A 24,204-nucleotide genomic window follows, 5' to 3' on the forward strand; every position below is an offset into this window, starting at 1 on the left:
CAAACAAAGTTTAATAACATGTATACATGGAAGAGACCCAGCAGACTGAGTAACTCACCAAAATGACCAGAATGGTGGCCATGGTTACTCACCTTAAACACCATCTTCAGCTAAAGACGGAAGAGGATGTTAGGGGTAAGACTTCAAGGGGTAGAAGGCAGTTCACATGGAGGTGGAAAAGCAAAAGTTTGGTAAACAAATGTTTGCTGGGTTAGCAGAGACCATGGGACACAGAGTGGACTCTGGTCTCTAAGCATTTCCCCACCACAGCTAGTCCGTATTTATTATCTGGTGATGTTCCTGTAATACACCCTCTATCTAAATTCTTCAGGCTGTTAGGGGGAAGATCAGCATTTCTTCCTGAGTCTTTTGGGCCTTGATTGTTTTCAGCTTGAAATAATCTGGGGGTGACAAATTTTGTTCTTCTACCGTAGATATTCTAGAAGATAATGACTAGGATGGAGAGAGTAAATTATTTTCAGGTTTTTTTTTTTTTTGAGGGTGTGGGCTATACACTGTGGGCTTGTATTAAGTAAATAAGTGTTAAATATTCCTGATCAGTAAATCTATTTTTTAATAGAAATACTTAGAAGGGAAAAAACTCCATGCACAAAGACAGTAATGGCAGAATTATAAAGAAAATGCAACTAACCTTTGACTTTTAGAAATCAGAAAGGAGGGCTTCCCTGGTGGTGCAGTGGTTAAGAATCCGCCTGCCAGTGCAGGGGACACAGGTTCGAGCCCTGGTCCAGGGAGCTCCCACATGCTGTGGAGCAACTAAGCCTGTGTGCCAGAACTACTGAGCCTGTGCGCCACAGCTACTGCAGCCCGTGCGCCTAGAGCCCGTGCTCTGTAACAGGAGGCCACCGCAATGAGAGGCCCGTGCACCTCAACAAAGAGTAGCCCCCGCTCGCCGCACCTAGAGATAGCCTGCGTGCAGCAAGGAAGACCCAACACAGCCAAAAATAAATAAATAAATAAATTTTAAAAAAGAAAGAAATCAGAAAGGAAATAATCAGAAATATATGTTTAATAATATTTATCCCACACTGCTTATAATAGTGAAGAATTGGAGGTAACGCAATTATCCAACAATTCATTCAAAGTTTGGAGCCCATTATGTCTGATTGGTAAACCTAAGTCATGTGGCTACTCTCACTCTGAGGGAAAGCTGGGAAAGGAACTATCTGGCATTTAGCTCCTCTACAGTGAGAGGCAGGCTGTCTCATAAGGTTAGGGATATTCTAAATGCAGAAAAGGAGCTAAGATGCTAGGCAGCCAAAAAGAATTGCATTTGCCCATATTTGCTTAATGTTAATAAAAGAGAAAGCTGCAAAACATGTTAACAGAAGATTATACAGCTATATGAACAAAGCAGCCCCCATTTTATTAAATGTTTTAATACTGGTTATAAGCCAATGAGTGATATTCTTTTTCACCTTGGATAATTTTCAGATTTTCTTCAATTAGCATTTATTACCTTTTTATTATGTAAAATGTCCAACTGAGTTTATTCATGTGTTGTTGGGGTTTTATTTTAAAATATTTATTTATTTATTTATCTATCTATCTATTTATTTATTTATTTATTTTTGGCGGCGTTGGGTCTTCGTTGCTGCACGCGGGCTCCTCTAGTTGTGGCAAGCGGGGGCTACTCTTCGTTGCGGTGGTGGGCTTCTCATTGCGGTGGCTTCTCTTGTTGCAGAGCACAGGCTCTAGGCACGTGGGCTTCAGTAGTTGTAGCACGTGGGCTCAGTAGTTGTGGCTCATGGGCTCTGGAGCGCAGGCTCGGTAGTTGTGGCACGTGGACTTAGTTGCTTGGCGGCATGTGGGATCTTCCCAGACCAGGGCTCGAACTCGTGTCCCCTGCATTGGCAGGCAGATTCTCAACCATTGCGCCACCAGGAAAGCCCTTACTTTTAAGTTTTAATTGTGGTAAAATAACATAAAATTTACCATCTTAACCATTTTTAAGTGTGTTCAGTTCAGTAGTGTTAAGTACACTCACGTTGTTATGCAACCAGTTTCCATACTCCTCATCTTGCAAAACTGAAACTCTGTACCCATTAAATAGCAACTCCCCAATTTCCCCTTCCTCTGGACCCTGGGAACCACCATTCTAGTTTTCTATGAATCTGACTACACTAAGGTACCTCCTATATAAATGGAATCGTACAATGTATTATATGTCTTTTTATAACTGGTTTATTTCACTTAGATAATGTTCTCAAGGTCCATTGTGTTGTAGCAGGTGTCAGATTTTCCTTCTTTTTAAAGCTGAATTTCATTGTATCATTGTATTTATATTTTGCTTATCCATTCATCTATCAGTGGACACTTGGGTTACGTCCACCTTTTGGGTATTGTAAATACTGCTGTGAACAGGAGTGTACTCTTCAAGACCCTGCTTTCATTTCTTTTGGATATATGCCTAGGAATAGAATTACTGGATCATATGAGAATTCTAAGTTTAATTTTTTAAGAAACCAGCATACTCTCTGCACCATTTTACATCCCCACCAGCAGTGCACAAGTGTTCCAGTTTGTCCACATCCTTGCCAACACTTTTTTTTCTTATAGTAGCCTAATGGATGTGAGGTGGTGGCATTTATTATGTGAATAAAAGAAACAAAACTAAAAGCAAAAATTGTGAAATTGGAAGATAAACCCTTTGTCATTTAAGGAGTCTGAATACCTTAAAAGCCAGTTATAAATCACAGGCCCTGGTTACAGACTGGCTAATTAATCTGGCTCCTGGGAATGTACATAACTTCTTGAGCTTTGTTCTGTGATGTCAGCATGTATATTCATAAAGTATAGTATTTTTCTGAAACTCATTTTACCAATTTATTAATTGAAGTTTAAATTTCTCTGGCTTTTTTTTTTTTAAGGCACCTTTCTTGGATGTTCTCAACACCATGATGGACACTACACTTCCTCTGACATTAGAAGAATTAGAAGAGTGGGGGAATCCTTCATCTGATGAAAAACACAAGAACTACATAAAACGTTACTGTCCCTATCAAAACATTAAACCTAAGGTAGTGAAAGACAGTTATGATATACTATCCTGAAGTGATAGAGAGAATAATGAAAAGGATATTTACCCGAGCCACAGCCGGAATTTAGTAAGGCCTTAGATTGTTTCTGCTTATAATACTCAAACACCTTTCAGCCCCTTCTCTGCTCATACTCCATGTTTGTTTCAACTTAATAGCTCAGGAGACTAGATTCAATAAGATCAAGGTCTCACTAATCAAGAAAAGGTTATTCCAGGTAACAAATAGTCTAGTATTGTGATGCCATATATCTCTCAAGAATATCAAATGAGAAAAAAAATTCTAGCACTTAGGGAAAAAAAAATTGGAGGTAGTTGTTTTTCATAATCCATAAGGTGGAAAGGGACCATAAGGAATAATATAAATTCTTTGTACATCTCTTTTCTTTCAGCATTATCCTTCGATTCACATTACAGCTTACGAAAATGACGAACGTGTGCCTCTGAAAGGAATTGTAAACTATACTGAGAAACTCAAGGAAGCCATCGTGGAGCATGCTAAGGACACCGGGGAAGGTAGGAGACCGCCTGGGAGCAGGGGATGTAGCTACATGGACTGTCACCTTCAGTGTACTGCTCAGGGTAGTACTGCAGACCAAATCAATCACCCATGATTCTAGACAAATCACTGTTTTTCCTATGTCAACTACCCATTTGAAGCAAATGTAATAACTATAACTGCCTCGCCTGTTTTTCAAAGGACAGCATTAAAATAAGGTAGGCAAGGCACAAAGAAAAAAGTAAATTTGAATATCTACATAACTTGGAGGTGTACTATCATACCGTATCATATCATTCATTCTTTAACAAAATTAATTGAGCTATTATTCTTGGGAATCTCTAAAAACAAATTCTGAAGTTTTTGCTCTGGAGCTTCAGTGCCCAAACTAGCAGCTTTAATTTTCTCTAGATCTTTCAATTTTATTAGACAAGAACTCTTACCATTTTTCCTTGGCAAGACATGCCAGGACCTTCTGGGCTCAGAGTCAGAGGGTCTCACATACAAGTTTCCAGACAGTTGCCCTGTATTCAGTTCTGTGTCTCACTCTTCACCCATTGCTATAGTTGGTGTTTCCAGGTCGCAAGGCTCTCAGATTCCGTAAGACCGATTGGCTTCCTTCTCCATGTAGCCCTGTAGTCTCTTCCATCCAGCTTCCTCTGCCTCTGGTCCTCCTCCTGCTTTTCCTGTTTCAAAAATTTGTTTTCTACTGCTCTCCCCACCTCTCCTGTCTTTGTTGTTGTTAGTGGTGGTGGTTTATGCCTTTCTCCTTCACTATTATTTTAACAGAGTGCTTGGAAGGAGCCGGGTGAAATGGGTGGGTCTCGGCCGAAAACCTTCTAATTGTTTCATATGTTAACTCTTTCAGGTTATCAAGCCCCCAATATTATTTTAGATATTCAGCCTGGAGGCAATCATGTGATTGAGGATTCTCACAAAAAGGTATGCTATCAAGCCCCTCTAAGTTGACAGATGCCCAATTAGTGATGTGTTGTACTCGGCCTTTCAGTGGTTGCAGCAGGGTTTGTGCCGGCTGCTTCACCAACTGTCAGGTCTATGGCTGAGACCTGAGGGGGAAGGAGGAACTCAGAGTCAATAAAGAGAAGAGGTACTTGATAAGTGAGCTCTGTCAGAGAAAGTAGTTGTATCTCAGTTGTTGGGAGCTTTCTGCCTCTGTGCCAAATAAAAAATACCTTTGCCATAAATTGCTGACTTCAGGGTTAGGTGAAGATGGATGGACAAGGAGAGACTTGAACACTGGAGTTTTACCACAAAGGCCTTCTATCTAATTTTTTAAATGTGTTTCTTTTAGATTACAGCCCAAATTAAATTCCTGTACGAGGAACTTGGACTTGACAGCACCAGTGTTTTTGAGAATCTTAAGAAATATCTAAAATTCTGAAATGCTGCATTCAGTGGAAATTGGAAACACACTGAAATATTTCATAGTCATATTTCCAGTTACATTAACAAAAGTGAGTTTTTTAAGTTAGTAAATAATTTTTTAAAATTTGTTTCTCCATCCAGATTTTGTTTTGTATACAGCTCACTTGCTTATACCATTGTCTTCATTGATGCACATGCCCCTTAACCTAGGAAAGTAGTTTTCAAACCATGCTCTGTAGAAGGACATAGAGAAGGGAGTGAAGGAAGGATTGGTGACAGCAGAACTTTCCCCTTTCCCGCATCAGAACAGGTTTGTTTTACTCTGATTTTCTTTGAACAGTTTACAAATCAAGGTCCTGCTTCTTTGCTAGTGAACATTTTTAGATACTCTGGCAGTTAAGTGATCCTCCAATTTCTGTACCTGCATTTTATGGAAGAAGAAGATATTCCTCACATTAAAATTCATTAGATCTCTTTAATATTCTGGAGTCCTGAGGTGCTCTGATCATCTCTTATTGATGCTAACTCAAAAAAATTACAAGTTCCTGCAAGGGATAATTTTCTTTTAAACACTTTATTATTCTTGAAAAACATTTGAGAACCTTTCCTAAAGCAGTTCCACTCAAGCTACAGAAATATCTAAAAATTAATTACCGCTCATAAAGTTCACCCAGCAGCATGCTGCTGTACGTGAAGTTACTGCAAATGCTTACAATAGAACAGAATGCCAGCATCTCCATCTCTTTCACAGAGGTGCCTAACACAAGCTGTACAGTATGTTCAGTACACTGGAATAGCATGCCCGGTTGGAAACAAAACATCTGTCCTGGAAAGCTGTTTGGTGATGAAGGAGATTCCTCGTGTTGTATTCAAGGATGAGTCCTTCTCCTTTGTCCAGTGTAATGGCATGTGTATCAACTTCACGGCCTTCGTAGGCAGAATTGGTACTTAACCTTATCCTTACTCTTGTGGGAATATCTGAAATCATTTCCTTTAGACTTAGCACTGATAATTCTCCAAAATTCAGAACCATGAGGAAGACTCTGTCTGTGCCGTCCAGCTCTCTTGTGTACACAACAAAGTGGTTGTCATTCCTCAAGTAGCAAAACCAGCCCCTGCTGAGGAGCAGCTCATTGGCGTGAAGCAAACTTAATTCTTGATATAACTTCAGTGCTGATCTGGGCTGAGTCTTTTGGACCTGTTTTTTTTAAAAAGAATATTCACATAAATGTTTGATTCTAAGAGTATCAAATAAGGAATTATTTCCCAAAAAAAATTGCTTCTATTTTAACCCTTAAAACAACTACCAACTTTTAAGTATTAATAAGTAGGTAAGAATAGTTTATTTAACTACCCATAGAAACTACAAATTCAGGGTTTCACCTTGTCTGAGAGGGATTGCTGCGTGCACAGTTCTCTGCTACATCTTGGCCAGAGCTGATGTAGAGGCCAAATTTGACTCCGCTGAATGTCCGTGTCTAAGTTAATGGATATTTAACTTGCCTAAAGAAAGTCCCTTTATGCTATATTTAACTGGCAGAAAAGCAGCCATCATGGCCATGGACTCTGAGAATCTCTGGTGAACTGGGGCTTCTCTGTTCTCTTTTGTAGAATAATGTGTAGGTTGGTGTAACATTAACAGATGCTAATTATGAACAGAAAATTGCAGAAAGGGATGCAAAGCAAAATGCTGCCTAAAGTGAAAGTTAAAATATGCCCATTAAAGAAGATTGGGGTTAATTTTACAGCTGTATAAAATATACATAATTTAATGTATTTTTCTTGTTTTCCTTTAACATTTCAAGCATCTTTTGTTATTATATTAAATGTCATTTTAATGGCAGAATAATAATCTAATGAATGGTTATACGATACCTAATCATTCCCTTTCATTTTGACATTCAAGTTTCTAATACGCTTCCCCCATATTTGGATTATTTATTTAAGATATAAATATCAGAAAGACAATTATTATGTCAAGGAGTATGGATGCTTGATACGTAATGCCAAATTTGTCTTCATAAAAGCTGTTGCCAAATCAGTGATAGCATTCATTTCATTGTAGTCTTGCCAGCCATGTTGACCTCAGTGGTACTGGTGGTTGTTTGGGGCAGGTGCGTAATGTGTGGTGTTTAGTGAATATCTAATGAATGTCTGAAAAAGTTTATTCTGTGTTTATCAGGTACAAAGGTGTTTATGGTACATGTATATGGTATATGTATATGACTTGTCAAATTACTACTAACATTTTCTATAGCCTTAGATAATGCATGAAAAAGCACAGTTCAGTGCCACTCACATAAGAAGTGCCCAGTAAGTGTTAACTATTATTTTTGTCTACTTAATTTACCACTTTCTAGAAGTATGTTGAAGTGTCTCTCTGTAATTGTGGATTTATCAGTCTTTCTTTGCATTTCTCATAGTACTTGTTTTATACATTTTGAAGCTATTGTTAGATGCATAGATTCATGATTTATAGTGGAATGTTCTTTCATCAGTTTTTGAAAATTGCCTTTGTCTCATGCTTTTCATATTGAATTCTATTTTGTCTGCTATTAAATATTTCCACACCTGCTTTTTGTAACTTTATTTTTTTTAAATAGAAAATGCATGCATACAATATAAAATTCAATTTTAAGAATAATATATAAATGGTTTTCTTCAACACCATCCCCTAGCTTCCCATTTTCTCTCCCAGAGATAGACACTATTACTGTTTATATTCTTTCATTGTATGTTTCATATGAAATGATACATTCCGTGCCTGTGCAGACATAGGTAGACATACTTTTTCCTTCTTTACACAAATAGTGGCATGTTACCATTCTGTACCCGGTTTTTTTAATTATTTAGTACATGTTAGAGGTGGTCTCTTATCAATGCACAGAGAACTCCCTCGTTCTTTTTCACAGCTGCATACTTGTCTGTTGTATAGATTAACCATAATTGATTCAACTGGCTTTCTATTGATAAAATATATAAATCATTTCCAGAGTCTTCTGCTATCAAAAACAGTGCTGCACAATCCCACTCCTGGGCATATACCCTGAGAAAACCATAATTCAAAAAGAGTCATGTACCACAATGTTCATTGCAGCCCTATTGACAGTAGCCAGGACATGGAAGCAACCTAACTGTCCACCAACAGATGAATGGATAAAGAAGATGTGGCACATATATACAGTGGGATATTACTCAGCCATAAAAAGAAACGAAATTGAGTCATCTGTAGTGAGGTGGATGGACCTACAGTCTGTCATACAGAGTGAAGTAAGTCAGAAAGAAAAATAAATGCCATATGCTAACACATATATATGGAATCTTAAAAAAAAAAAATCGTTCTGTAGAACCTAGGGGCAGGAGAGGAATAAAGACTCAGACGTAGAGAATGGACTTGAGGACATGGGGAGGGGGAAGGGTAAGCTGGGACCAAGTGAGAGAGTGGCATGGACATATATACACTACCAAATGTAAAATAGATAGCTATTGGGAAGAGGCTGCATAGCACAGGGAGATCAGCTCAGTGCTTTGTGACCACCTAGAGGGGTGGATAGGGAGGGAGACGCAAGAGGGAGGAGATATGGGGATACATGTATATGTATAGCTGATTCACTTTGTAAAGCAATTATACTCCAATAAAGATGTTTGAAAAAAAGAAAAATACTTACCAATTGGATAGGTTAAAAATCATGTTATATAAATTTATATTTCTTTTAAAAAAAAAAAGTGCTGCAGTAGAGATCCTTGAATATTTATCATTTTCCACATGTGCAGGTACTCCTAGATACAGATATCTAGGAATGAAATTACTAAAGGGTATGTGCATTTTTTTATTTTGAAAGCTACAGCCAGGTGGCAAGGTTTCTTTTTGTTAGCATTTGCCTGTAATATCTTTAATTCTTTCTGTGTCCTTTTGTTTTAGCTATGTCTCTTATGTCAGATTTTGTCTTTATTTTCTAATCTAAGAGTTTATATCTTTTATAGGTGAATTTAACCTATTTATATCTGTGATTACTATGTTTAGACATAATCCTGTAGCCTTATTTTTTATTTTAGTTGTACTAATGTTTTATTTTAGTTGTACTAGTGTTTTATTTTCTTCTTTAGCTTTTTATTGGATCAATTGGTTTTCTTTATGTAACTTTTTTCCTTCCAGTATCCTTCGAAAATTACGCATTTATGTCTTTTCTTCTGATTGTTACCCTTAAAACTGTAATAACCATTTAAAACATATTTTTTTCAACATATAGAGCAGTGCTGTCCAGTAGAACTTCTTGCAGTGACAAAAGTTCTGTTTCTGTGCTGTACAATATGGTAGCCACTAGCTACTGAGCACTTGAAATGTTGCTAGTGTTAAACAGGAACTGAACTTTTAATTCTGTTTAATTTTAGTAGTCACAGTGGTTAGTGGCTATTGGACAGCTCAAATCTAGAGTGAGTTACTCTGTTTCCATCCTTGTAAAGTGCGTCAGCCTGCGCGCATGTGCGTTTGCTCACTCTCACACGCACACACCCTCCCTGCCACCATTTCCCATATAGAAATAAATCACTAAGATTTTTACTCCAGAATACCTTATTTTACATTATGTATCAAAAATTATTCATCCTTAAGTTTTGTTGGTTCCTTTCCTCACTATGTTTTTTATACATCATGTCTTCCTTTTAGATTCCTTTTTGGTTTTGTTGGAGTCCCCAATTTCTCTTTCAGGAACTGGCTATACATGGTAAAATTTGGGTCCTTGCTTTTCCATCTGTTTTGCTCCTGAATGCTAGTTTGAATGGATATAGGATTCTTTGTTTAGAATCAAGTTTCCATTACAACTTTGAAGGTAAAGTTCTAATGTGTTTTAGTATCCAGTTGAGAAGTCTGATGACAGTCCAATTTTCAGTCCTTTTCTCAGGCAATCTATTTTTGAGTTTGGTTTCTTTCTGTATATTTTTAGGTTTTCTCTTTATTAGTCTCTGTTCTTTTCTAGAACTCCTTTTTTGTTATATGTTGGAATTTCTAGATTTATACTCCACATATCAAAAATTTTCTCTTTATACTGTTAACTTCTTTCCCTTTTTTTTTCCATTTCCCTTGGAATATCAATGTCTTTTGTTACATGCAATGCAAATGAAAAGCCCTTTTTTATTGCTATCAATTTACTATGGTGTTTTGTATTTTGATTGTGAATTAAAATATAATCATGTTGTGTTTTAAAAAAAAAAAAAACTTCTTTGCCTTTTTACAGTACATTTTGGGATAAACCCTTGAGTCAGTTTTCCAGCACACTACTTAGAACTTCTATTTTATTGTTTATTTTGACAATATTTTTGTATTTCTAAGATATCTAATCACTTCTTTAAAAGAGTGTTAAGGGCTACATAAAACAATAGTCTATCAGGGAGGGAGCAGTTTTACTAATAATGAAGTCTTATGTTATATTTTCTTTGCTTTCTACAATGTTTTGTTAGGAATGGTGTCTCTCTTTCATGGTCTTAATTTTTCTCAAATGTAGTGTGATTTTTGGTGATTCATTTACTTTTGTATTTGATACTCCTTGTTTGCCTGTCTTCAGTTGCCTGCCTCTACTGTGAGAAGCTAAGTTGGAGGTAGGTCTGGTTTGTCTTTGGGGTGTAGGGGTTCTTTTCCTGTTTAATGGTGACCAGCTACCTAGGGTCCTACCCTCCTCTTAAGGCCTCTGTGAACTGAGGAGTAAAAACTCTTATTTTGGAGATCATTCCTCAGTGAATCATCCCAGGGAATTAGGTTTTCTTCTCCTTTTTTTCCTTCAGCTGTTGTTGTAGAAGTTTAACAGTATTTCAAGCTTTGCTCTACTCATTCAACACGAGTATGATCACCAAACAGGCCCTGAGTTTTTTCCTCAGGCAAATTCTGGGGCAGCCAATTGCAGCGGTGGAGGAACATTCCTGCTGTGCTGTCACCTGTACCTGTCAGTGCTGTTTTCTCCTGTGTATTTTAGATTATGGTTTCTATGCTCTTGTTTCTTTGTAATCTTAATTTTACTTTCTATCTTCTAGAAAGTACTTAAATTCTCGCCTTGTTCTAGGGCTATATTATGGAGGTGTTTTATTAAAATGGCATTGCCTGGGACTTCCAGTTATTTGATTATGATTTAGCATCCCTCCAAGCACTACTCATGATCATTTTAACAACTTGACTAATCTGACCATTATTTTAATTTGCATTTACATTTTTCCATCTTTGCTGCTGTACTTTTTTATGTAGGATTTCTTACATATTGGATTCAAATTGGCCTATGGGAATATTTAGGACATTTGGACGTATTGAAAATCAGTAAGTGCACTTAATCCAAAACGCAAATGTTAATATACAATTTTTGTGTTTCAAGGACCTATGACCATATAAAACAAAGTTATCCCTGGGGTGCTTGGATCAGGGAGATGTGGGAACAGGAGGGTTTGCCTGAAGTTCTGTATCAGAATAATCTGGGGAGTGTTTTCAAAATACTTAGTAGATGCTATAAAACTTGTATCCTCATGTGATGCCAGTAATTTCTCTCCCCCTTAAGTAGTTTAGATTGTGTTTTCCAGTGAAAACACCTGAAACTCACCTGAAGCCATTTCATATTTTTCTGGTCTAAGGAAATGTATTTAGCACTTTGCTGGAATTAATGCATTCCTGTTTAAGAAATTTGTTTGCTGAACTTGGCAAAGTTGATCACCATGAGAACAGAAAACAGTATAGGCAAAAGCTGAAGGGTATGCTTTTCCGGAACAGCTACTTTTAGGGATTATTCATGCTTCAGTTTCTGTAGGTAAACAGCCTTGCTCTCAAGAATCTTACCCTAGATTGATTGATCGATCTCTTACTTTCTCTCCTTCCTTTTGAGGGGTGGGAACAGAGAAAGGATAGCAGGCTTGCTGAAAGCCCTCCATAAAATGTTCTTAATATTTCATAGCTCAAAGTCATTCCAATGAAGAGTTGTATATTCTGTATGATACTTCATATGGTACACTTCTGCACCAGTTTGTATTTTCACAAAAACATGATTTGCAAACTCCTTAAAAACGAAAACTGCAAAAGAAGTCTATGTGATTGATTTAAAGAGCATCAGTTAAGGTTTTAGACAACTCAAGGTGAGTGTATGTTGTCAGCAACAGAAACTCATTTCCTGTTCTGGAGTTAGCATGAAATTTTCATTGATACTTACATCAACATTCACAGTGTGGTAATCTGAGCTGGTGGGTAACCAGGTGTGATTGCCTTCAGAAAAACCAGCATTTGAGCTATTGTCCCACTGCATTGGTGACTTTGAGAGAAGAGTATCCTATGTCAAAAGACCATAAAGAAAAAAACAGTGATCTGATTATTAAAAGAAATGTAATTTGGCCATGATTTACTTCAGAAGTATTTAATTCCCTGTATTTCTCAGCTAGTACTCAAATTCATTAGCATTCATAAGGAAAAGGCCTTAATATTCAGTACATAAACCAGTTTTACACTTTAAATTGGAAAATAGTTAATGACATCTTGAGTGTGAATAAACTACTAACTGAACATTGATACATGCTTGGAATCTTTGCTGCTTTTCCCTAAAAATGAGTAATGTAGGATTCCAAAATGTGCCATTTACAAACTCATTATAATGTGATACAGTGATCGGTGAATTCAGGCATGCAGCCATGTACAGGTGAGCCTAGATTGTTATCCTTTTTAGCCTGGTTATCGCATGAGTGCACACACAAATTTAGGAGCTTAAATAGAAAAGGTTTCATTGTGACTAAATATTAGGGAAATTGGATCTCACAATTGAAAGCTAACCATACAAATTATAGCTTCAAGGTCTTTCATCTGCCCAGCAACACAATTGTGAGATCCATGGCCTCAAACAAAAACAAAATTTAAACTTCTCAGGCCTAAGGCTGTCCATTACATTTGTTAGCACAAAGATTCTTCCTTTTATGTTATGGCCAAGCAAGATCTAGCAATACAGACAAGCACTACAATAAATGTTCTTAACTCCATTTCAGGTAGAGGGCATTCGAAACTCTCAAAACATGGCTTCTTAAATTTTAGTGCACCTGAGAATCAGCTGGAAAACATCTTTGAAATGCAGATCCTGGGCTCTACACAAGAAATTCAGTTGTGTGGCTCAGGAAGCAGCATTTCCCCAATCAAGAAAGCTGAAAAATTCTCACTGCCTAACAGTGAGAAACAAAAGCTAAGTAATCATGATTTTCAGCAGCAGAATAGAAATAGTAAATTTTCTGATTTGGCAAAAAATGAGGATTTGGTGTGGTGCATGGTTAAGTTGTATTAACTTACAACATCATAGGTTTCATTGAGATTTGTGGCTAAAATATTTCTCATTCCTATTTCTTCCCCGTAGTAAGTTATGGGAGTTCCAGGCAGTGTGAACACAAGCATGTTCATGATGTTGACATATTGTTTCCCCAGACGAGAAGTCAGCCGGTCATTGTCTGGTCCACCAGTCTGAAAGGCAGATACTTTTTTTTAAGAGCACAGCTCTATACAGAGTTTTCTGAAAGATTTACCCTATTTCACAAAACGTCCTTCAGGCAGAAAAACGTGGTTAACCATGGGTACCTTCGTATCAGCAAGCCTGCATTTGAGTCCTAACCCAGCTCCTTGCTGTACAATTGACCATCTGACTGACTTGGCCATTATGATCAACAAAATGGTGATAACAGCTTACTTCACATTCATATTGCAAATAAGACGAAATTTATGAGGGTACATATTAATATTTTTGCACATTTGGATAAGAGAATATTGACAGGAAAGGAAACAAGTGTTTCCTCCAAGGAGGGAACAGGTGGAGGGGAGCGGGATGAGAGAAAGACTTCTGATCTGTCCCTTTGTGTGTGTGTGATTTTTGAACTATTCAAAAAAATTTTTAAGTTAAAAGGTAAATCAGCTTTTACAAAAATATTTAACAGTCTAAGAAGAAATTTTCTATAGGACTTCCTATTTTTAAATATATTTCTTTGTTAAATGTTCTGATTACATATTTTAACATCTAGTCCTTATTTAAGAGTTTATTTAAATCACCTAACCTTTCCATTTTACAAATGATGAAACAAGCTCTGAGAAACTGCATCATTTATTCAGGTCAAGGTCATGAGGCAGAACCAAACTTTGAACTTGAGTCTGAGAATATAAACTTGGTTGGTAGAATTCAGGAAAAAGGGAGCTTGCTTTTTATATTCTTTAGATTTACTGAAACTATCTTTACAATTATCTTTTTATAGACCATTGTATTTTTCTATCTTTATGGCCAGAAAATTAGGTCAGACTTTTCCACCATTTATTCCTTTTCATTATCTCCAAAGCATCTGACAAGAAACCCTGTGATTTCTCAAGTCTTCTGAACCTAGATCACTTTTCTTTCTCAGAACTGAAATCAAGATTAGCATTGGACAGAGATCAGGGCCTCTCACAAGCTGAGGTCCAGTTGCCTATGATATGAGACTATGAGTATATGAAAAAATGTGCTACAACTACATTATAAAATTTGTATAGAGAGGGGGTACTTCTGGAATGGTGGAGTAAGGACCTCAAAAAATCTCTACCATGAAAGCAAGGAGAATGCTGGCAAAAACTGTAAAAATCCACTTTTTCAGAACTTGGAAATGAAAGGCTTACAACAATACAAGGAGTGTTCAAGAAAAACAAACAGCTGGATCTCAGAACAGCAAGCTTTGTATCATTTTAACTGGCCATAATCTCATGCCCCTCCCCTCAGATTCAAGATAGCCTTGAAAACCAACAGAAAATGTAAAAGCCAGCAGCCTAGTAGCCACTGGAGGACCAAAATAGGTTTTGAGTTCATCAAAGGCTCCATCTCTAGAGAACTGGCACTGTTTGTTTGACCTTTCTAGCAGCTCACTTTTGGTTGGGTTTTTTCTTTATCTGATCTGACTCAAAGCTAAATGTGCAGATTGTCTTATCCCCAAGGCATTTGCCAAAAACAATCAGCAGCAATTGATTATCATTATACTTGCCTGAGGTGGTGTTACCAACCTGGGCTAAACAGAGACTGACCAAAAAACTTTAAAGTTAGGAATAAGATGACCATAAAGGGCTTTGAAAGGCTCTGGCATTTTCCTGGAATCTAGACGCCTACACACATGCACAGGGCTGCACAGGTAGCCAGGGAAGCCCCGAGAATCTAATCTCGCTCCTCCGGCTAACCCTGAAACTCAAGCAGAAAGGAAAGACTAAGGCGGAGCTGTGAGCTGCCTGCCAAAGTGTTGAAAGCATGCCCACCCCGCACACAGCCCCTCAACAAAGGCTGGGAGACTTAACACGTTCAAGGCATCTAAGGAATCTTAACAACCATTAGCTGACCAAGCAGAGACTTCAATGGTCGCGCACAACAAGTAACACAGAGTTTACAGAATTAATCCAAGAAAGTCACTGAAGAAACAAACACTGGAGAGGGGAGAATGTGATTTCCAAAATTTCTACAGTTACTATTTAAAATATCCAGTTTCAACAACAACAAAAAATACAAGACATGCAAAGAACCCGGAAAGTATGGCCCATACAGAGGGGGGAAAAGCATCAACAGAAAACTTGGCTGAGGAAACCCAAACACTGGACTTAGTGGACAGTGACTTTACATCAACTATTACACGTGTGTTCAAAACCTGGACAATGTCTACAGGATTCTTACAAGTATGAGAACAATGCCTTATCAAATAGGTACTGTCAATAAAGAGAAATTATGGAAAAAGCAAAAATTACAGTTGAAAAGTACAATAAAGGAAGTGAAAAATTCCCTAGACAGGCTGGACAGATTTGAATTGACCAAGGAATCAGCAAATGAGACAGATCAGTTGAAATTATCTAGTCTCAGAACCAGAAGGAAAAGAATGAAGAATGACAAGAACCTGGTCAGGAGCTGGGATGCGTCTGGCTCACTAAACAATCACAAAATGAAGGAAAGGTGAAGGTCACTTAGAGACAAATGTGCACCTTGTTTCAGAGGACTATTCAGCAAGCACACCAGCACCGTATGCTGAGCTGGGCATAAGGACTTACCATCCAATTAGGCCATTTTCCTTCTGGCATGTTTTCCATCCACGATGTGATAACCTCAAACACACTGTTCCCAGAAGGCATGTCTAGTTTACCGAGGTAACCGTTGAAGGGAAAATCTGCTTCTTGGATAAAAGGCAGACCGTAGTACATCATGGTCTTGGCAATGTTCTCTCCATGGGCTTCAGTCCCCATGAACCTGTAAGAGTTGGCAGTGCAGTGACATCAGGGCCTGTCAGGAGACTGGGAAAGCGCTTTGCAGCTGCTGTGTCTCATGAACAGGATGTTGAATGCGTACTATTAACCGTATTGGCTAGGGCTCACTAGGAAGCAGAATCAAGCCAGATACCAAGAAATGGCAAACTGGGTCACCTGGCAATTTCTCATCATATTAAACCCAAAGACTAGCCTAATACTAAGCCATGTCTAAAAGAAACACGTTTGGATCTCAGTCAATACTGTTCTTTTCTTTCTAACTCTGAATGAAACTCAGTAACTTCCAGGAAGACTTTAGTAAGCAATTCTCATCACTCCACTTAGAATGTACAGTATATGTCTGCATATAAGGTAAGAGGGGTTCCCCCAAAATTCCCCTTGTATTGGAATCCCTATGAAGTCTCACTTTATTATTGGGGTGCACTCTCAGTTGTTGAAAACCAAACACTCTTCAGGGAAGACATATTCACCAGAAATGACCCACATCAATGCTTGTTTTAGCTATTTGAGACATTACATTAGTGGATAAGTTACATAGTATCTGGAGCTCATGTGTTTCAGTTCCAGTCCCATCTCTGCGGCCACTACCTATGTGACCATTACCTGCATGCTCAGAGTCTCAGTCTCCTCATCTGTAAAATGGGAATAGTGATCAGAGGGCCTACTTTAAGAAGAAATTTCTTGAACTCCTTTTCCACTGATTCTATTGGGTAATCTATATAAACACAATAAGAGTTAAGTTCATTGAGTGTTTATTATGTGCCAGGCATTGTTTTAAGTCCTTCACAGACATTATCTCATGTAATCTCACAACAACCTTATGGGGGTGTCATTATCACTTTTTAATTGTTGAGAAAACTGAGACTTAGGTTAACTAACCTAACAGTTAACAGTTTAGTTGGAACATTTGCATGCTAACAGGTCAAATAATGATAAAAAATAGTAATGGTTAATGACTAACCTTTGGATAATATATTATCTTTTAATTTTCACAAAATTCCTGTGAATAAGTACTGTGGAATTAGCATCATTTTACAGAAGAGGAAACAAAATCAGCAAATTTAAGGAACATGAGAGACTATACCAGGCCCTAGCATAACTGAGTTATGATACATTGTAATTATGCGGTTTATTAAATTATAACTGAATCTCTTAAGAATGCTTGCTTGTGAGGGATAAAGTGCAGATCACACACTGCGCCCGTGGTTACCTGTATCTCCCAGGCTCCCTGCTGTATTGGTCCATTGTCCGCCGGAAGCTGCGGACAATGTCGTGCATTCCCACCTGTGTGGTGGTGAAGTCATGGTACAGCTCCGAGTAGTGAGTGACTGTGTCCTTTGAAAACAGGACAGCATGGTTACCATCATGTCAAATGTCAAATGCCCATAGCTGGCCTCATGTGAATATGGACTGTCTCTTCAAAGGGCTCAAGCCGAGACACACATGCTCAAAGACAGTCCTAGGACTTTTGCTGCTCAAGGGAATTTGTGGATGGAAAAGAACATTAGAAACTATTAGTGTTTCATTTTGTGTTTAAATTATTAACTATAAATCGAGTAAACAAGTTAAATTTTACCGAACACCTAAACACTAATTACAAATGTATTTAATAAAATCCTTCTAAACATTTTATTGTCCCAAATGCTCCAGACATTTTTAAAGGCAAACAAAACAAATTATCTTAATGATTATAGAGTGTATTATTACATTATCTGCTTACAAAACTATTAATATCATGCATTTAAATTTGTTTCTTTACCATTTCTGTCCTTTATTCTTACCGTTACACTTTTCCAGGGTTTTAGTAATTTTTTGTGATACTCATTCTCTGCCTTCCTAGGGTTACAGTAATCTTCTGGAATCAAAGTAAAAAATTATGTCTAATACAGGCTCAGTTTGTAAGTCCTGGGTTAGGACGTGGACAGGCTAGAGAGTTGCTATCCACTCAGTGGACCCTTTTTTTATAAGTGATTTCCCTTGCTAGATCAAGGGAAGTTTTTTGAAATCTTAGATGTCTTCCGGAAATTATATGTTCTTTAAGTTTTTCTTGGGTAGCACACAAAACCCATTGTTCTGATCATTTGTCTTGACTGGAAACATATGCCTGTCTTAGGACATGTCATTATAATTACCAAGGTTATTTTGAGATTTCTTCTCCAAGGATAAGAGCTTCTCTTTGGGACAACTGGCTAATACACAACCTTTTTTTCCCCTTCATTTTTCCCTTCTACTGGAAATCGTGCAAAAAAAAAAAAAAGCTTAATCATAAACTTTGGTTCATGACATGGTCTCATAATTAGCCCATGCATGGCCAGCTTCCCTTTGTTAATCAGACAGGACTATCAAGCTGGTGACCGTATGAATTTAATTTTACTTTCTAAAAAGGGCATCATGCTACATATAATAATTTTAGATTTTTTTGCTACACGTTATATCACTAAGATTGACCCATATTGCTGTGTCACTACAATTCATTCATTTTGACATTTCATTGTGTAAATGTACAAATCTGTTATTTTGGAATGCATTTTAGGACTACTGTCTCCTTGGCCATTGAAAACAGAGTGACTGCAGAATGGTGGTCAACTAGAGGAGTGAGAGGGCCATGGGATCATTACTCTCTCACGTGTGACATGGGAGGAAGGTTGAGAACCACTGGTGTGGAAGCACAAAGAGCCCAAATTCTGTAGCAGATAGGCTTGGGTGGTAATTCTGTTTATCACCTCTGTCACCCTGATAAATTTCTCTAAGATTTGCTAAATGGGGATCATGAAACCTCACAAGATGTTGAGAGAGTTAAATGGAAACAACAAATAGCATACAATTGACACTCAGCAAGTGTTAGTTCCCTTCCCTTCTACCTACGTGTCCTTTAATGACTACAAAAGCACTTGGGGAATTTAGGCCGCCTCCCCTGAGCTTGAGTGATTGACAAAATCACAGTGAGTAAGTTATGGCCTTCGGTGGAGTCCACACTGTCCATGCCCTCCAGAAACCTCGTCTTCGAAGGACTCCTCTAGGGATCACTCAGGAGGAAGCAGTGGAAGGAAATATCTGGTCATGTCCATTTGAAACTCCTGTATTTTCTAAAGAAAATGATTCAAAACACTTCCCTCTGGTAAGTGGTGTCTCAGGCTAAAAAAGACAACACTCTGATATTTTCAGAAAAGAAAATATATACATATATAACATTTTAAAATATATAAATATATATTTATTTTAAAATATATTTTTAAAACATATATACGTATACGTTTAAAACTTTACCGGGATTTGGGTCTTATTCACTTGGGCCTCGTCTCTCAGATGCTTTGCTTCTAGAAGAAATTGAACAGCATCGAAGCTAAAGCCATCGACACCCTTTGAGAGCCAAAACTGTATAATTTCCTAAACATGAAGAAGCGAAACACTTGGTTACGTTAACCACACATTGTTGTCATAAGGTTTAATAAAGGCCTCATCTGTTAATGGCTTCCATCATAAACAGTCACCTCCACATATAAAACAAGCACAGCACTCGTATTCTTACCTATTTAGCACCACAGTGTCTGAGCATAATGAACTTTGAATAACTGCATTTATGGGCTCCCATTCTTCTCTCACATTTGAATTCAGAATGTTACATTTGTAATTGATGCTATGAGCATGTTCCCAAAGTTTAAAGAATCCACTCAAAATGAAAGATAGGACTCAAGAGAAACTGGGAACGTAGCTCATCTGCCCCATGCCCAGTTCCTTCAAGGTCACTCCGAACGGAGAAAATCACCAATTAAGCGCCCAGGCATGAAGGGTTCTTCCACCAGACTGGGAGATTCTGGAGGGAAAGACTGCAGCTTTCATTTCTTGCCACTGACCCAGCAACTGTTACTTAGTGAACCAGTCGTGGAATGAAAGAATGAGGTATCAAGCCTGAATGAGTCAAACATGGTGTGATACTGTTGGGACACCGAAGAAGTACAGCATGTTCCCTGGCTTCGAGGCATCTACAGAGTAGTTGGGGACACATGAGACATGAGAGGGTTACCTAACACAAGGCAGGACACGGTTCAAAATCATGAGAGGAGATTCCTCTGCATGACTGTTGGACCTCCAAGAAGATCAAATTTAATATGGGTGGGCACAGCCAAGCAAGGAAAAGCTAGAGCTTGAACTTGGCTGGTGGGACATGATCAGAAAGTGACTCTAGAAGAACATTCTGGACTGTTTTGGGTACAGCATGAGTCAAGCATGGAGGCACAGGATGACTTGGCCTGTATTGGGGTGGTTAGGAGGACCAGGTGACCTTGAAAAGCAGAGGGCCTAGTCTCAGCTCCCCTCCCATGCCAACTCCTCCCAGCTGGGCCTACTCCTGCACCCACCAAAAGCCACCCTCCTGCAAAGGGACAGTGGCTCTCCCTGCTCTCCTTTCAGCTCAATCCTTGCTGAAAGGAAGGTTTTATAGGAATGTGTATATCACATTAGAGCAGAACCACCTGTAATTTAAAGTAGTGGAGTGAAGAAGCCAATTTTCACCTAGTATGGGGAACAGAGCTATAGATTCCCAGATAAGAACTGTTCCCAGAATCACTTGCTTGATTCAAAGTGTGCTTCTTGTATCTACATGTGCATATGGAGTCTGGAGTGCTACCGTTCAAGGCTCCCAAAAGTTTCTCTTTTTTTAAATATTTATATACTTATTTGGTTGCACTGGGTCTTAGTTGCAGCAGGTGGGCTCCTTAGTTGTGGCTCACAGGCTCCTTAGTTGTGGCATGTGAACTCTTAGTTGCGGCATGCATGTGGGATCTAGTTCCCTGACCAGGGATCGAACCCAGCCCCCTGCATTGGGAGCGCAGAGTCTTATCCAGTGCACCCCCAGGGAAGTCCCAAGGCTCCCAAAGGTTTCTACAGGCTGAACGCAAGGCTGATGTCAACCTCTTCAAGGTGAGACTTTGAATGGCAAACCTCGAACAAATCTTTCAAATCTAAGAGCAGGCTCTGCTGCTGACAGTCCTCATCTTGAACACAGTTGACCCACATACCCTTAAGCTGGCCTCACCCAGTGGAATTTTTCTTTGGGGCACAAACCCCACAAATTTATTCTTAACTAGCATCCTTCTTCACACATTCATTCATTCATTCAATAAGTATTTGGGTTCCAACTAGGGACCAGGCACTTAGCTAATAAGCCTTGGAACTAGAACCATGAGCAAAATACAACACAATCTAGACACAGTCCTAGGTCTCACGGATTTTTTTAGAATCCTTAGCTGGACAAATATTAATGCAAAAATATTTAAATCACAGACACCATGAAACTGTGAAGGAAAGGAGCTTTGGTTACACAAAGCTTACACAAGGGGGTGAAAGAGCAGGATTTGCCAGGCAGGTCAGCGCAGCAGGATGGCAGAAAGGGAAGGCAGTTGGTTAGAGATTCAGCTGGAGAAGTCACCAGATATGAAGGCGCCTCATTTGTAGAACAGGATCTGCAGAATTGCTTCATTTGTAGTGGGCTCTAAGGACCCACTTAGTGTGAAGCTAACGAAGCTGAAGTTTCAGGACCCTTCACTGCATGGGCTCCTACCCACATTCCTTTTTCATTCTAAATGAGCACTCATTTTTCTGTACCTAATTTTATACTCTTTTTTTTTTTCATTTCAAGAAGTCCCCCAATTCTTACAAGCTTCAGATCCCACGCAAACCGGGTCTACCCCCAGGTGGCGCTGTTCTCTACAAGCGGGAACACTGGAAGGGGCTCTAGGTGGGGGTGGGGCACAAATAACTGTAATCCATCCAAGCAGCCTCTGAAAAAATGTGGGAAAACATTAAACACCATGCTGCTGTAAACATTAAGCTTTTGATCAGTGATTTCCTAAAATAAAAGCTATTCATTTTCTTCATTGGGTCCTCATTCACTTTGGGGATCTCAGCATTGCTAACTATTAACCCAACATTAAAGAATGAGGAATGTGTACCCCAGCGTAGGCATACGGCCCCGGCAGGGATGTTCACTGTAGTCCAGGAAGAGATGTTATCATTGTTTGATGAAATAAAACAGCAAAAGTTGGATGCTTGTTTTTGAGAGTCATTTTAAACGCTGGGGTTTTCACCCAGATAATCCAAAATTTGCTCTTGAAAAAGATTTGCTTCGTGCTATTTATTCTCAACCAGGTGAAAAAAGACAGCTCCAGATTTTAATGGTTAACCCTCTCTTTATGCCAATTAAGCTCCCCCAGGGGCTGGATGCGGAAATGGGCAAGGAGCCTGGTTCCGCCAGGTCTGGGTGACCCATGTAGGGACAACAGGACTCTGGGGACAGTACACTGTGTTCCCGATTTCTGACTAACTCCCATGACATCACACAGTCCTGGTTTTTCCACCAGACACGTTTTCATTCTTTTCTCCTTAAACAACTTGCTGCTCTGAGTGAAAAAGGAATCAGTTCAGCATTACACCAAGTCCCCTACATATGAACCTTCAAGTTGCGAACTTTCAAAGATGCGAATGTGCGTTCACATGTCCAGTCACGTAAGTTAGTTCATGTGTCTGGCGTACATTGTCACGTGCATGCCTCCTCTACATGTGGTTGTGCTTTTGTGTACTTTACTGTACAGTACTGTATAGAGTACAGTAGTACACTATCTTTACTGGAGATACGGGAAGAGGATGAGAGCTATTACCCAGACATCACTGGATCGTTTTTTCAAGAGGGTAGATAGAACTGAATCCACCAAGGAACCAGAACCTATGCCATCAACATCAGGCGTGAGTGAAATTGCAGCTTCAGCTCTACCATCTCCCACCCCCTGTCCCTCCTCCAGTCAGTAGCTCTTCTTGCCCGTTCACTCCACGCCAGCCTCTGTATGCCAGCTGTTGTTCTGTACTGCTGTACTTTTCAAGGTACTGCACTGTAAGATTAAAAATGTTTTCTTTATTTTCTGTGTTTGTTGTTTATGTATTATTTGTGTGAAAAGTATTATAAATCTATTCCAATACAGTATTATATAGCTGATTGTATTAGCTGGGTACCTAAGCTAATTTTGTTGGACTTAACAAACAAATTGGACTTACAAACGCACTCTCGGAACGAAACTCGTTCGTATGTAGGGGACTTACTGTACTGATATCCAAATTCTCGAAACCTCGAGGCAAACCTTTCCTTTTGAGATGACTGAAGTTACTGGGCCCATTTACCTAAAAAGCCAGGTTTGGAACAGAGAAAAGCTCTGCTCTTACATGTGATGATATATAAGACATCCTCTTAATAATGACATAAATCCCAGGTCATCCATTTCAAGAAGGAATGAGAAAGCACGGGCTATTTCAGAAGGACAGAGAGAAAACCATATCCTCTGCTTATAAGCAAGGAAAGTAAACCATCCGCACTGCTCTTCAGAAACCTGGGTAAAATTCTTTGTTAACTCTTCCAGAAGCAGGACATAGATCATGGGCTCCAGAATCTGACCCATCTGGGTACCATCCCATCTCCCCCACTGTCCAGCTGCATGAGTTAGCTTATCTGCATAACCTCCATAAACCTTGGTTTCCTCATCAATAAAATAATACCTGCCTTGCAGGAATTCTGTGAGGATTAGGGGTACTGCTGCCAGAGTCAACTGACGCTTTGGTCTTTACATTACCTGATCTCTCTGCCATGTTTGACAACACAGACTAACCTTGTTGTCTAGAAATACTCATACGCCTTGGCTCTAGGATACCCCGCTTCTGGTTTGCTACTCCTCTGTCTGCTCAACACTCCTTTAAATATTAATACTCCTTGGGGCTCCATCTTATACCCTCTGTTCATTTCACTTCACAACAGTATTGACTCATTTATCTATCATTTATTGATTATTTAACAAGTATTAATGCTTATACAAAAGCAACACACTGTCCTAAGTGCTTTACAAAGGTTAAACCATTTAATCCCCAAACAACCCCACAAAGTATGTACCATTATTATTCCTATTTTACCATCGGGGGAATTGAGGCACAGGGAGATGATGTACCTTGATCGAGGTCATACGGCAATAAGTG

General features: G+C 38.8%; 2 protein-coding genes across 12 annotated transcripts in view; one reads left to right on the forward strand and one right to left on the reverse strand.

Annotated features, from left to right (window-relative positions):
* PREPL (prolyl endopeptidase like) overlaps positions 1-7,518 on the forward strand; it is a 62,888-nt gene extending 55,370 nt beyond the window's left edge. For 7 of the 10 annotated variants that reach the window (XM_082427731.1, XM_082427734.1, XM_082427736.1 and 4 more), the window contains exons 12-15: positions 2,892-3,041; positions 3,451-3,574; positions 4,426-4,499; positions 4,870-5,071. In XM_082427731.1, coding sequence (XP_082283857.1) covers positions 2,892-3,041; positions 3,451-3,574; positions 4,426-4,499; positions 4,870-4,959 — 438 coding nt within the window. In that variant the 3' untranslated portion in view covers positions 4,960-5,071. Of the gene's footprint in view, positions 1-2,891; positions 3,042-3,450; positions 3,575-4,425; positions 4,500-4,869 lie in introns of all 10 variants that reach the window. The other 3 variants (XM_082427733.1, XM_082427728.1, XM_082427737.1) reach the window with 1 other exon arrangement.
* Positions 5,502-24,204, reverse strand: part of SLC3A1 (solute carrier family 3 member 1) — a 36,092-nt gene continuing 17,389 nt past the window's right edge. For both annotated transcript variants that reach the window (XM_082427742.1, XM_082427743.1), the window contains 6 exons: positions 19,459-19,578; positions 17,402-17,526; positions 15,979-16,174; positions 13,237-13,404; positions 12,122-12,238; positions 5,502-6,141 (listed from right to left, as the gene is read on the reverse strand). In XM_082427742.1, the coding sequence (XP_082283868.1) occupies positions 5,701-6,141; positions 12,122-12,238; positions 13,237-13,404; positions 15,979-16,174; positions 17,402-17,526; positions 19,459-19,578 (1,167 nt within the window). In that variant the 3' untranslated portion in view covers positions 5,502-5,700. The remainder of the gene's footprint in view (positions 6,142-12,121; positions 12,239-13,236; positions 13,405-15,978; positions 16,175-17,401; positions 17,527-19,458; positions 19,579-24,204) is intronic.

The sequence above is a fragment of the Balaenoptera physalus genome, assembly GCF_965194825.1.
Source record: "Balaenoptera physalus genome assembly, chromosome: 15".
NCBI lineage: Eukaryota > Metazoa > Chordata > Mammalia > Artiodactyla > Balaenopteridae > Balaenoptera > Balaenoptera physalus.